This window comes from Pistacia vera, unplaced genomic scaffold, assembly GCF_008641045.1.
Source record: "Pistacia vera cultivar Batoury unplaced genomic scaffold, PisVer_v2 Contig352, whole genome shotgun sequence".
NCBI classification, from domain to species: domain Eukaryota; kingdom Viridiplantae; phylum Streptophyta; class Magnoliopsida; order Sapindales; family Anacardiaceae; genus Pistacia; species Pistacia vera.
This window is the reverse complement of record NW_022196171.1, coordinates 341,938-355,228: the sequence shown is the minus strand read 5'-3', so window position 1 is coordinate 355,228 and position 13,291 is coordinate 341,938. Positions and strand designations below refer to the sequence as shown.

Genomic DNA, 13,291 nt, shown 5'->3' with positions numbered 1-13,291 from the left:
GAATTGAAAACAGGTAACTAAATATTTCTCTGAACAAACAGAAAATGCCAACAGCAGAATAAATGTTTTAAAGGCATTGCTTCCAATATCTCATTTTTAATTCAAATCAAACTAAGTTCCTTCAGTAATGAAAAAACAACATACGCTAAACAAACTCTTCTAACTATAATGAAGTCAAAAGTCCACAGCTCACTTCTTCTTTTCTCCACCTCCAGTGGCCCTGCAGCAAATTCATAGAGGAAGGAGTTAAAAATTGTCTTGAGAAGAAAAAACGTAGCATTTTGAAAACAACAAATCTTTTGGCTCATAAACATAATTTAATCAAACACTGGGTATACAAGTTTTATGCACGTTTCAATGCTGAGCAAACACTAAAACACAAATGAAAACAGTATCTACTTGAAAATTACCTCATCTTGCGGAGAACACTAGACATCTCCTCACGCTTCTTCTTTGCCCTCTTGTGGGTGCCCAACTTTCTTTTGGCAACCTTCAATGCTCGCTTGTCCTTTCCGACTTTCAGAAGCTCAGTAATCCTCTTCTCGTATGGCGCAAAACCAGCAACTTCTCTGATTACATTCCTCACAAAGTGGACCCTTTTGCTAGTTTTCTGCATGAAAACAAAAGAACATGGAGGAAAATTATATATAACCACTCTTTTCACCACAAATTAGAAGGAATCTTGAAATTTAACTTATTCGTTTCAAACGATAAACCTAACACTGTAATAAGAAGATAACATGAAGGTGACACTGTAAATCCTTCCTCTCAAAGATAAATACAAAAGGAAGAATAATGGAATCCCTAAAAAATTAATTTTGCTTGAATTTTGTTGAATGCCAACAGAAACACAAATTCTCTTTATATAAGCTTTTAATAGAGGGCCAAAGACATGAAACTAAACTGGTACCCAGTACAGTGGACGTGTATGCGAGAAAAGAGACAGATTTTCTCTTAAATGAATACAGTATATTTGCAATGTTTGAATCCTGTGACCAATGTAAATTTGTTGGGACATAAACAACTTACCCCTTTACGAACGGATGGGCGTGGAGGCAATTCTTTCTTGGTCACAACATGACCTTTGTTTAACCCTACAAAGAGACCAGTATGTGGCTGTTTTGGAGCCATAACCTGCCAACACATACACATCAACTATATTAATACACAATTGATCCAAATTTCTAACAAACAGAGAGCAGAACAGAAACATTCAATTCAAAAGCAACATGCATTTCCACCCATTCCAATCCAAATATTGTTACTCAAACCAAATACTTCAAATCGTTATTAGCTTTATATCATTAAGACTACAAAGATATAATCATTAATAAGAACATCCCAGCTTTTATCAAATCCTTGAAACATAAATAAACGTCTCCAAAACTATAAAATAGAAAAAGAAAAAGTAAATACATTTCCTCTATTCATTAATTAACTGGATAAATACATTTCCTATATTCATTAATTTATTGGATAAATACATAACAGAACTGCAATGGGATTTTACAACCGTGCCCAGCTCTCAGTTGAAACATCAGACAGGGTAACAAACAAACCATACGTTTAAACACACACAAAGAGTTCATATGGTCAGAAAACAAAAAACAAAAACTAATAAAGAGCTTATGAATTCACAAAGAAGAACAAAGGCAATAAAAGGGCTAACATTAACTAAAATAACCTTCAAAACAGAGAATAAAAATGAAGAAGGCGAGACACAGATCAAGCAATTAAATAATAGTTGAGTTTTCGCTTACTAAGAAACAAGTAAACTTAATAGAAACGATCTAAAATATTTTCTTTGTTTCAGAGTCCTCTAGGAAGCCAAACAGAGTAAGGAAGAGAGAGTACCTCTAGACGAGCCTGAGCTGCGAAGATCTGACAGAAGAAAAATTAGGGTTTTGGGTTTGTAGTGCTTTTATATGAACCTAAGATGATAAATGTGAAAACTTCAAGGGTATTTTTGTTTGTCTTCAATGAAACGCAGCGTTTTAGTTCTGCTAACACAGTCTAATGGATCATTACAAGCCCAATCAAATGATTAGGCCGTTACGAACAAGAAGCCCAATTGCAATTTTCTTATCAAACAAACAAACAATTAGAGAGAAGAAAGGTGGATGCACCTAATAAATAGAAAATCAAAATAGTCAAATACACAACTACCAATTTGAAAGCCTTTTTTCATATAATTCTCTAAGCCATGTTCTTGATAAAATTATTTAAATTTATTAATTTTTTTAAATTAAAAAAAAAAACCTGAAATTCAAATTGATAAAACTTTTTTAACAAATGAATAGAGTTTAAATAATGTTGATGTATGTCGTATCTAGACACATAGTAGAGTAGATGGTTTCTCAGAAGTATTGTTCGTTTTGGGCCTTGAGCCCTCTGGATGGTGATGGTGTTTTTGTACTATATAAGCGACTAAAACTCTCGTCTAAAAGGGCATAAAAACCCCACATATTCTAACATTTCGATATGATGGAAAATTTCAAAGCTTTGCTTTATTTATAACAAATTGATGACTCATTTATGATGGTCCCTAAATACATTTAATTGTTCCATAAAACTTTATTATGAACACCCAGGTGCTTCAATTATATTATAAAATCAAATTAATGTTTCCAAATTTTTCACCATCTATAATGAAAGAAGACATGTCACAATGTTTGTATATAAAGAGATACTCATTGTTTAATATGAAAAAGAAATTACTTGAATAAAATTGTTTGATTGAACCATATCCTAGATAGTTGAAATATATATTAATTATAAAAGTCATTTTCTCAACTTGTGAGGTTTAACCGAATAATAAAATCCTCTAAGATTTCAAAAGTAATACAAATCTCTCTATTATTAGTGTTGATGCAAGAATTACACAAACTTGGGTGATCCGATCGACCTACTTGGGATCGAAACAGATGTGTGTGTGATTATAGATAACTAATAGTGGATAAATAATCAGTACAGTAAAGTAAATTGTAAAGAGATTTTTAAAGTGGTTCGGCGAGTTGAACTCTTAAGCTTACATCCACTGTTATTGTATTTGCTGTGACGGTTTACAATGACAATCCTATAATAATTTGCTAACCCATTTTTCATCGTTGAAGTGGGTTTATATACTGAATTTGTACAAAAGAAAGAGCAAACATAAAGGGATTAGGATTAAGTTTGAAATGCAACTCCGATATTTTTGTGATTGAGTATTGTGAGTTGTGACTGCGCAAGATTGTTCTCGATTTGATCCTTCCCGAGATATCCGGGATCTAAAGTTATCTGTGAATTGGTTGAACAACTGTAAGGATTGCTTGCGACTAACTTGTGCTAAGTCGAGCTATAACTCAACGAACTTATGCTGGGTTGGACAATCGATCGAGTCAAGCTGGTTTTGGATCGAGCTATAACCTCGCAATACTCCAAGCTTACTGGAAAATTACACACAACAATTAGTGAACAGTTGAAATTTATCTTATGATAAGTTAATAAATATTTACTTAATTGGCCTTTGGGCATCCAATAAAAAGTTAACGATAGTATAGAGAGATAATTGTTATTTAATTATAGATTAGGAGAATTAGATTATCAACTCTAATTATAAATCTAAAAACTGTTTGGTTGAGCTTATCTATCAGCTAATAGAGTTTATTTAAAGCGACAAACACTTTTCAAAAGCGTTTATAGGATTTAAAATAAATTATTTTATGACTTATAAGAGAACAAAATAAGCAACTTTTGAGCTCATACAGAGTGTTGAAATTAAAAAAATATCTTTATTATATTTTATAAATTTGACTTGATTTATTAAAACATCTTTTGAAAAATTAAAATTAAAAAACTCTTTTATATAATAAAAAAATTAATAATTTTTTTTTTTTCATAAAAACTCTATATTATTTTTATAAGCTTTATCCATTCCAATAAACGGTATCAAATAGAGTTAACGATTTTTTTCCACTCAAATAATAGCTTAATGATAATTTTTTACTTACAAACTTTTAAAATATCACTTTATTATGCAATTTTATATTCTGACGGCGAACATAGATCAAACTCAGTATAGATTGTTGGGCCTTCTGAAGAGGAAAGACCAATAAGTCTTTTAGTAATAGTCTGGTAGAAGGTTGAATTTTGATAGTTGGGATTGATTGAAATTTGACTTGGAAGAGGCGACTGCGTAAACCATAATTGTTTGATTGTTGACGATTGGTGGGGTTGAGGAGAGTAGGGTTTGAGAGGTTTTGATGAGTGATGATCGGGGAAGAGAATGATGATGGTGTGGACAGTGGCGGATCCAGGATTTTTGTCGGGGGGGGCCTCCACGGCTTGGCCATTATTTGCCAAATAATTAGTGAAAACTTTAAAAAATCATCAAACTTTAATAAAAAAATAATAATACAATATTAAAAGCCTGAGAAAAAAATATATATATTAACACAATATTTTCTTACTTGAATAAATCTATGAGAAGCAAAATTTTGAGTAAAAGTGTTGAGTAAACCTTGAACAAAACCTTCTTTTAATATTTTTATTTTTGGCTTTCAAATATAATAATATAAATTTTCATAGCGTTGATCAAACCTAGCATAATGAAGCTAAAGTCAACCAAAACTTAAATAAAGTCAACGTTACGTTAACTTTTAATATGAATTAATAAAATAGGGGAATTTTTTTTAGTACAAACATAAACAATAATTCAAATTTCTTTAATAATTTTGAACAACTGAACGGTGACGTTTAAAATATAGGAAAGTGGTGGGTGAAAGATGAAGAATAACGTCCTTTAAAATATAGTTAAAGTTTTAATTTGAGAAAACATGTTCATTCTTAGATAGAAAATACAAAATAAACTCACAAGATTAATATATTTTTCTCTCAAATTAGAATAAAAAACCTCAAAAAGAAAAAAGAATGATTCAATCTTTAAATAAACTAAATTAAAATGAACAATATACATACCTAAAATTTATAAAACAGAAAACGAAGCTAATTATGACACCTTGAGAAGTGAAAATTTAACAATTTCAGTCTTTAAAAATTTTAAGAGAGAATAACATGAGAAAGAGAAAGAGAAAGAGAAAGAGAGAGTAAAGAATTTGCAGATAAAATCATAAAAAAACAGGTAAAGTTGTGTAGAAAAACACTTAAGAGAGTTTTAAACTTTTAATATGATTTGGGCTTAGAATATATATATATATATTAATAACAAGTTTTTTTGTAGACCTAGATATATGGTATGTATAATAATTTTTATTTTTTAAAAATTTGAAAGTGCATCTGGATATATATATTAATTAACAATTTTATGGCCTGTATATTAATAATTTTTTTTTTCCAAATCTGAGGGCCTACCCTCAAAGGGGCTGAATCCGCCCTTGGGTGTGGGGTCACATCGATGCCGGAATCGGAGATGAAATATAAATTGGGGTAATAAAGTGGTATTTTAAAAATCTGTGAGTGAAAAAATGTTATTATGTCATTATTTGGGTGGGAAAAAAGCATTTACCTTTTCAAATTAAGGGTGTCTCCCACATCTTATTCAAAAACTTCTTTTGTAATATAATAGGGTGCTCCCCTTTGGGCTAAAAGAAAGAATGATGAAACCTTCTGCCAGGCCTAACTAGAGTGAGTCCTTTTCTATGGGATCGCTACGAGCTAGAGTATCAGATGCTTTTTCAGACTTTCTAAGTAATCGCAATCGCCCAACTGTCTTCTCTCTAAGGCTTTCCTATCCTGTCTGTGAGGAAGTCATTGGTTGATCTCCAGGTTCTACCTCTGGATTGCCTACCCAATGCAACTGGGGACATAGGAACGACCAGGCCTTTCCTGATAGTAGTGTGCCTCTATATTAGTAAGTAGTTTCCCGCTTTCCAGAAGAAGTCGCTATTGTTCCTAAAGGCAAGAGTAGGGTCCTGCTCTGTTCCCTACTAATTGCGTAGTAAGAGAAGCAGTTGCCCTTCCCCCTCGTAGGGTTGCTCTTTTCCCTCGGTGAGTAGCTTCCCGTCTTTGCTTGTCTGGTAGTTGAATAAAGGTTGTTTTGCTTTTAGCTTCCCCTTTCTGCGAGTGTTCGGTTCCGAGCTAAGATGCCTTCCGACTCTTTATTAGTAGTAGAGCTGAGGATAGGGGTATAGCTAACGTCCGCTTGTCCATCCTTTAGGTCTGTATCTGATCCGATGGGATCTAGGTAAAGAGGTCTATACAGAGTAGCCACCTATCACCTATCTTTGTAGATAACTGCTTTTTTACTATAATAGGTTTTGGATGATGATTGCAATCTTAGCTTCTTAGGCATCAGACTGAGCAGACTAAAGCTTCTATCGTCTGGATGGTCTGATATGTATTATAAAATAAAGTTCTTGATCTTTCCCTGCCTAAGAGATCTAGTCTCGTCTGATTTTGCGCAATAAAGAAAAGTAATAGTTTTCGCATAACATAATAGGAAGCATTTCCTGTCTCTAGTTTTTCCTCTTAATTAAAGGAAGGAACCCTCCCCGTTTCTCCCGATCTGGCTTCCGGGGTATCTCCACAAAGATTAAGGATTTCCCTTTGGTTTCTTTTTAATTAATGGGAGTCCAAGTCCCCGTTCTTCCTCTACGTTATCTCCTATAGGCAGTCATTGTTGCATCTCCTGTGTAGGACTGCTCTTAGAGCGGCGAAAAGCAGCTAACCACTTTTTTGAACCGAAATCGAACCGGTTTGGGGGGAAAACCGGTTTTTCGGTTAACTGATTTTCCCCTTTTTATTGGATAAAACATTTCTTTTTTAATTTTTTTCTAAATTAAATTGTAAACATCAACAATATATATCAAAATAAAAATTAAACATTCATACATATCCATTGACCACAACTAATAATACATTAAAAATTGATACAAATAAAAGTTTGAAATTGAACAAAAATAAAAGTCCGTAATGAAACGTCCATAATAAAATAACAAAATAACTAAATTTCCCAATAGAAAACAACAAAAGAATTGTGCAAATTAAAAAAATATATATATATATATATAAACCAGTTCAAAAAAAGGTTTTCATTTTTACCCGAACCGAAAACCGAACTTAAAATCTGGTTTTTTGAATTCTTTAAACCGTAACCGAACCATTTTTTTGATTAACCAGTTTTTCAGTTCAATTCGATTTTTGCATTTTTTGAGCAACCCTATATCAAATAATCCTTAAACACAAAATAGGCAGCCCGGGCTCTTCCTCTGTTATTGTATTATAGAAAATAGAAAATTTTATGCCAATTATTGATCTAGCTTTTACCGGAAGTTTCAAAACTTTTTACTGAATGAAGTTATCAACGGTCCAAATATAGAGCACATGCATCGTCTCTGCTGCTTCTTAATGACTAAATTATCACTACAACAGCAACAAATTTACACTGACGCCACTCACAGTGATGGCCAATAATCTTCTTTCACGTTTCAACACCCACCTCAATTTTGGCTTTGACTTGTAGGTGCCCTGTTTTTTTCTGGTTCATAATTTGATTTATTTTTAAAATTTTTAATTCTACACAACTCAGCATTGATTCTGTAACATCTCTTCCATGTGCTGTGTTTCATTTAGTTTAAAGTTGATGTCTTAATCACTTGCAGTCACCATGAAACTCCTAGCTCAAGGTTTGAAACTTTCAGAGGTTTTTCTTTGATAAATTTTGTACACTTGAATGCTGGAGATTTGATCATCAGTTTCATAACTTACTCCATCTTGCGAGAATCAGTATCTGGGTTTTCATTAATATTCAATTTTGATGTCTGGTGGGTGGTGCCTTGACAGTTGATTCTACGTTAGATTCTTCAACTTGATACTTCTTATAGAAGCTGTTATTTTTTCTGTTCACACTATTCCTTATTTATTTATTGTGTTTCTGTTCCCGTCAGTTGTTGTATTGATTAAATTTGGGTGCCTATACTCTGTGGATTTGTTACTCATAACTAAACATTGTTCATTGTTCACTCAAGTCTTGATTTATACTTAAAAAATTACCGAAAACATTGCAGGGTCATTTTCTTTTTCCTGCTAATCACAGAATTGCATTGCTGCCACCGCCCATTTGAATTATTGTTTCTTACTTTCAAAGAAAGTTTGAATTTTTGATGTAACTACTTCATTGATTTTTCAAAGTGGGAATCTTGGCCCATATCGAGATTTCCAACTTGTTTTCTTTCTCTTGGTTGTATTTTCCCTAGTTTTTTGCCATTAAAATGCAGAATTTATCGTGTTTGATATATGTTAGTATACTTATAGGCATCAATGTCAATTTTATGTGGCTTCCCTCTCCTTGAGTGTGTGTATTGCCTGGCATGTGCCCGGTGGGCATGGAAGCGATGTCTCCACACGGCTGGCCATGACAGTGAAACTTGGGGGGTTGCAACTGCTGAAGAATTTGAGCCTGTTCCTCGCCTATGCCGCTATATCCTAGCTGTCTATGAAGATGATCTTAGGCATCCGCTTTGGGAGCCCCCTGGAGGATATGGAATTAACCCAGATTGGTTATTGCTAAAAAAAACTTATGAAGACACTCGAGGACGGGCGCCTCCCTATACATTATATCTTGATCATGTTCATTCAGATATAGTGCTTGCCATCAGGGGTCTTAATTTGGCTAAGGAGAGTGACTATCAAGTGCTTTTGGATAATAAGCTAGGGCAAAGGAAGTTTGATGGTGGGTACGTCCATAATGGACTACTGAAGGCTGCTGGGTGGGTTTTGGATGCAGAGTGTGAGATTTTGAAGGAATTGGTGGAGAAGTATCCAAAATATACGTTGACTTTCACCGGACATTCACTTGGATCAGGTGTGGCAGCAATGCTGGCGTTAGTGGTGGTGCAAAATAGGGATAAGTTGAGCAACATTGAAAGAAAGAGGATCAGGTGCTATGCTATTGCACCTGCCAGGTGTATGTCACTGAATTTGGCAGTCAGATATGCAGATGTTATCAATTCTGTTGTACTTCAGGCAAGTTCCAAGTCTTTTTCATGTTTGGTGATTTTGTTTTCGGGAGGAAGAATTTTAGAATTGCATCTAGATCTTTTTCTGCGTTACAGAGTTCTATCTTTTATTGTATGACATGATTTTAGGCTTTTCTGGAAAAGAAAAACTTTTAAAGGTGCATCCCATTATATTGTTTCTGTTTGTTGGTGTTGCTAATAGTATTCACTTTAATCCTCTTTGGGGTATCTGTTTGTTGGGGTTGCTAAGGTATTTTGTTATGGGTAAGATAGTAGATATGTGTGATAGAGGAGCACAGTTCTGGATGGCTGCTGCAAACATCTTCAATCCCAGATGCCTTGTATAATTATAACATGATCAAAATGGTGCCTCATGACTATTTATGTCAACACAACATCACCTTTTCGGGGTATCTGTTTGTTGGGGTTGCTAAGGTATTTTGTTATGGGTAAGATAATAGATATGTGTGATAGAGGAGCACAGCTCTTGATGGCTGCTGCAAACATCTTCAATGCCAGATGCCTTGTATAATTATAACATGATCAAAATGGTGCCTCATGACTATTTATGTCAACACAACATCACCTTTTCGGGGTATCTGTTTGTTGGGGTTGCTAAGGTATTTTGTTATGGGTAAGATAATAGATATGTGTGATAGAGGAGCACAGCTCTTGATGGCTGCTGCAAACATCTTCAATGCCAGATGCCTTGTATAATTACAACATGATCAAAATGGTGCCTCATGACTATTTATGTCAACACAACATCAATTTTGTGTCTAGAGAGGATTTTTTTTTTTCATGGAGAGCTTGCATCCAATTATTCTAGGGTTTTATCAGCAGAACATCTGATGCAGATAAAAATTTATTGGATTTGTCAAAAGACACATTTCATGCATGTGTTTCTTATTTATTGTTGCACTGGCTGAGCATCCCTAGATTTCTGGCAGAAACTTAAGTTTCTGCATCTTGAAGAAATGAAATTTTTTCCCACAAGTTGTAGATGATAAAGTTTTGTGTGCTCATTTCAGGCAATACTTTTTGAAAGGCCATTTGAAGTTAATTGATACGTGACAATGAAGCTTGCCATTAATTTTGATTTGGCCTATATCTAAAAAATTTAGATGAATCTGCTGGGATGAGAACCACTGACTAAATAAATTAAAAAATTATTGCAAATTAGAGCAAGAAACAAGCAAATACATATATTTCATGTGTCTGCAACATAACTAAAGTCCTTGTCACTTGTGAGTTATACTATGTTTGGTTGTGTATTTTTGCTATTGATCATAGAATCTCTGATGCCACATTTTGCAGTAGATATTATAAATAAATTTAGAAAATAAGGATAGTTTACTTTAATTGTCTTCCAGTTTAATCTACATGTTTAATTTTGATTATTATACTGATTCAGGATGACTTCTTGCCCAGAACAGCCACGCCTCTGGAAGACATTTTCAAATCACTTTTCTGGTATATTAAACTTTATTGTTTTTTTTATTTGTTTAACGGCTAATCTGCTTTTGTTTTTGATACTGGTTGTGCTGGCAATATTGTTGACTATTTAATCCAAATGAGTCAGTAGTAATGCTATTTTTCTTAAAAAAAAAAAAAAAAAAAGCCCTTGATTTTAATGTTTTGAAAGGACTAAATTGGAATGAGCCGTTGGACAAAAGGAAGTTTGTTGAGCAAACATCTTTTACTTGTTTAAGCAAATGTCCATGTTGATCTCTAAGAAAATATCAAGTGTTTATTGGACATTTCAAGAACATGAAATATTGCCTATTGATACTCTGGTGTTGGTTAAACATATTAACAAAGTTCTTCTTTATGAATAGCTTGCCATGCATACTATGCCTAAGGTGCATGAGGGATACATGTATACCTGAAGAGAAAATGCTTAAAGATCCAAGGAGACTGTATGCACCTGGTCGCTTGTATCACATTGTTGAGAGAAAGCCCTTCAGGTATAATTAACAGAACAGGCATTAAAGCATAGTTCTGTCTCTCTTCCTCTTAAATGATGGGTACTTTTTTTTTATCAGAGACACCCTGCAAGGTTGCTGCTCACATTCAAGTTTACATTGAATCATGTATTGCAGTTTCTTTTTCTTATACATGTAATATATCATTATCGCTGTCTCTTGTAAATGCCGTAAGTTAGTTGCTTCTATCCATGTCATAGCTTGTTTATCAAATAGATATGTTGATCAATTCTGAGGCAGGAGAAAAGAAGTTGAGCTTTGACCACTGAATGTACATATGATTGCATAATTTGTTTGCAGACTGGGAAGATTTCCCCCTGTTGTAAGGACAGCAGTCCCAGTGGACGGGAGGTTTGAACACATAGTTCTTTCTTGTAATGCCACATCTGATCATGCCATCATTTGGATAGAAAAAGAAGCTCGAAGGGCTCTGGATGTAAGTTTTTCAATCTCGTTATCTTTATAGTGATGGTTAAAAGCCAACTTTTCAAGTTAAGATTTGTTTTAACTTGTCGGCAACTCTTTCAAGGGTTTCATTGAACTGATTTGAGTGGTTAACTTTCTTTTATTCATCTGTGACAATACCTTTACATATTTGCTTTCCTCAATGTGGTAAAAGATGTTTACAAGTAATTTTCTTTTCTGGGGTTTCGGTATACCCAAAAGGACCCATGCCTCAATAAGAGATGCATATTGTGTACGTTGCTTGCATTTCATACTACTTTTTGAGGAAACTGGGTTTCAAATACTAGTTTTTTCTTTTCATACTTATGAGGAATCTGGTGCCGCCTGTTAGCTCTTATGCAATTGTCATTTTGAACTAAAATCACAAATGTCATAGTGAAGCTTGGCGTTTCTTTCTGAAACCACAGATAATGTTAGAGAAAGATCATGTCATGGAAATACCAGAGAAGCAAAAGATGGAGAGGCAGGAGACTTTGCATAAAGAACACACTCAAGAGTACAAGGCAGCTCTGCAGAGAGCTGTTACGCTGGCAGTGCCACATGCTTTTGCGCCTTCTCAGTATGGAACTTTCGATGAAGAGGAAGGCGATAGCTCACATGGATCCAGCGGCAAAACATCTTTTTCATCATCTACAAAGAGCAAGCCAAAAGAAAATTGGGATGAATTGATCGAGCGTCTTTTTGAGAAGGATGAATCTGGTCACATGATATTCAAAAAATCTCATAGGGATGATTGATGACATTATTATTTGAGAACTACAGATAAATTCATTTGTTCGTTTGTACTTCATGCCCATTTAATAAATAATGATGCTTTTCTTTATGGTGCAGTAAAGGAAGGGATGAACAGAGGCAGAAAATAGTGAACATTGAGTACCTGGAAACAAGAAAAAAAAAAAAAAAACAGAAAGGCCAGTATCCATACTACTGAATCTTGGAATGATGTTACTGTTATGAAATCTTATTATTAACAAATGTAAATGGAAGAAATTGTTTGCAACAATAAGAAAATGCTAATCGTATAGAGTTTATTTCTCAATGCGATATTGATTTAAGGTCACTGGAAAATCATGTAATAATATGCTAGAAATATAAAAATGTATAATTAATGCCGTATCATTTGAAGTATAAACTGTATAATAAAGATAAAGTGGAGAAGATGATGGATTTACACTACAGTAATTACCTCATGGAAATAGTTATAAAATTCATAAAATTTTCAAACTTTTTTCATAAATAAAAATTTTGAATTATTAGTTAGAATTTTATCTTAATCTTATCAATAATGAAATTGCAGATCTAGCTAAGAAATAAACAATTAAATATGCCCTTTTTTGCCCTTTTAATTAATTTACAACCTACTAGAAATAACATTATGATTGAGTAAATGACTTTTTCCCACCCAAGGTTTGCTCTAATGACATTCTTACCCAAAAAATTTCAAAATACCACTTTTCACCAAAATTTTATATTCCGTTAATACCCAAAATACACTTCACTTTCTCATTCAGCGTTCAACGAGTTACTAGGAGCCAGAGTAAGAGGGGTTTTGAAGAGTAGAGGTCGATGGATTGAATGGTAGTGACCGATTGAATATTCATTGTCAAAAATCAGATAAGAACAGTAAACTCTAGCTTTGTGGTGGTCGGTAATTGATGAGAAATCAGGTGCTAAAGTGAGAGGAGTTTTGTAGAGAGGAGACTGAAAGTTTAAATGGTAGACTGATGACGGAGAGAGTTTTTGCTGTCGAAATCGGCTTTGAAACTTTGGTTATTAACATAATATTAACTTTAGGGGGGAAAGTGTCATTAAAGGCAAATCATTTACAGCTTGGGGTAGAAGAAGGAAAAACAAACGTTTTCAGTTTGGCTTGCTAGAAGCAGT

General features: G+C 33.8%; 2 protein-coding genes across 2 annotated transcripts; one reads left to right on the top strand and one right to left on the bottom strand.

Moving 5' to 3' along the window:
• Positions 1-1,939, bottom strand: LOC116139559 (60S ribosomal protein L36-3-like). The gene is made up of 4 exons (XM_031425228.1): positions 1,855-1,939; positions 1,030-1,134; positions 411-610; positions 1-220 (listed from the first exon to the last, which is right to left on the bottom strand). Exons 2-4 carry the CDS (start codon positions 1,129-1,131, stop codon positions 190-192), a joined length of 333 nt encoding a protein of 110 aa, XP_031281088.1. The 5' UTR covers positions 1,132-1,134; positions 1,855-1,939; the 3' UTR covers positions 1-189.
• A 6,044-nt stretch (positions 1,940-7,983) lies between these two features.
• Positions 7,984-12,237, top strand: LOC116139603. The gene is made up of 5 exons (XM_031425286.1): positions 7,984-8,964; positions 10,372-10,430; positions 10,796-10,924; positions 11,243-11,378; positions 11,815-12,237. The coding sequence occupies exons 1-5, from the start codon at positions 8,260-8,262 to the stop codon at positions 12,142-12,144; spliced, it is 1,359 nt and encodes a 452-aa protein (XP_031281146.1). The 5' UTR covers positions 7,984-8,259; the 3' UTR covers positions 12,145-12,237.
• The last annotated feature ends 1,054 nt before the right edge of the window (positions 12,238-13,291 follow it).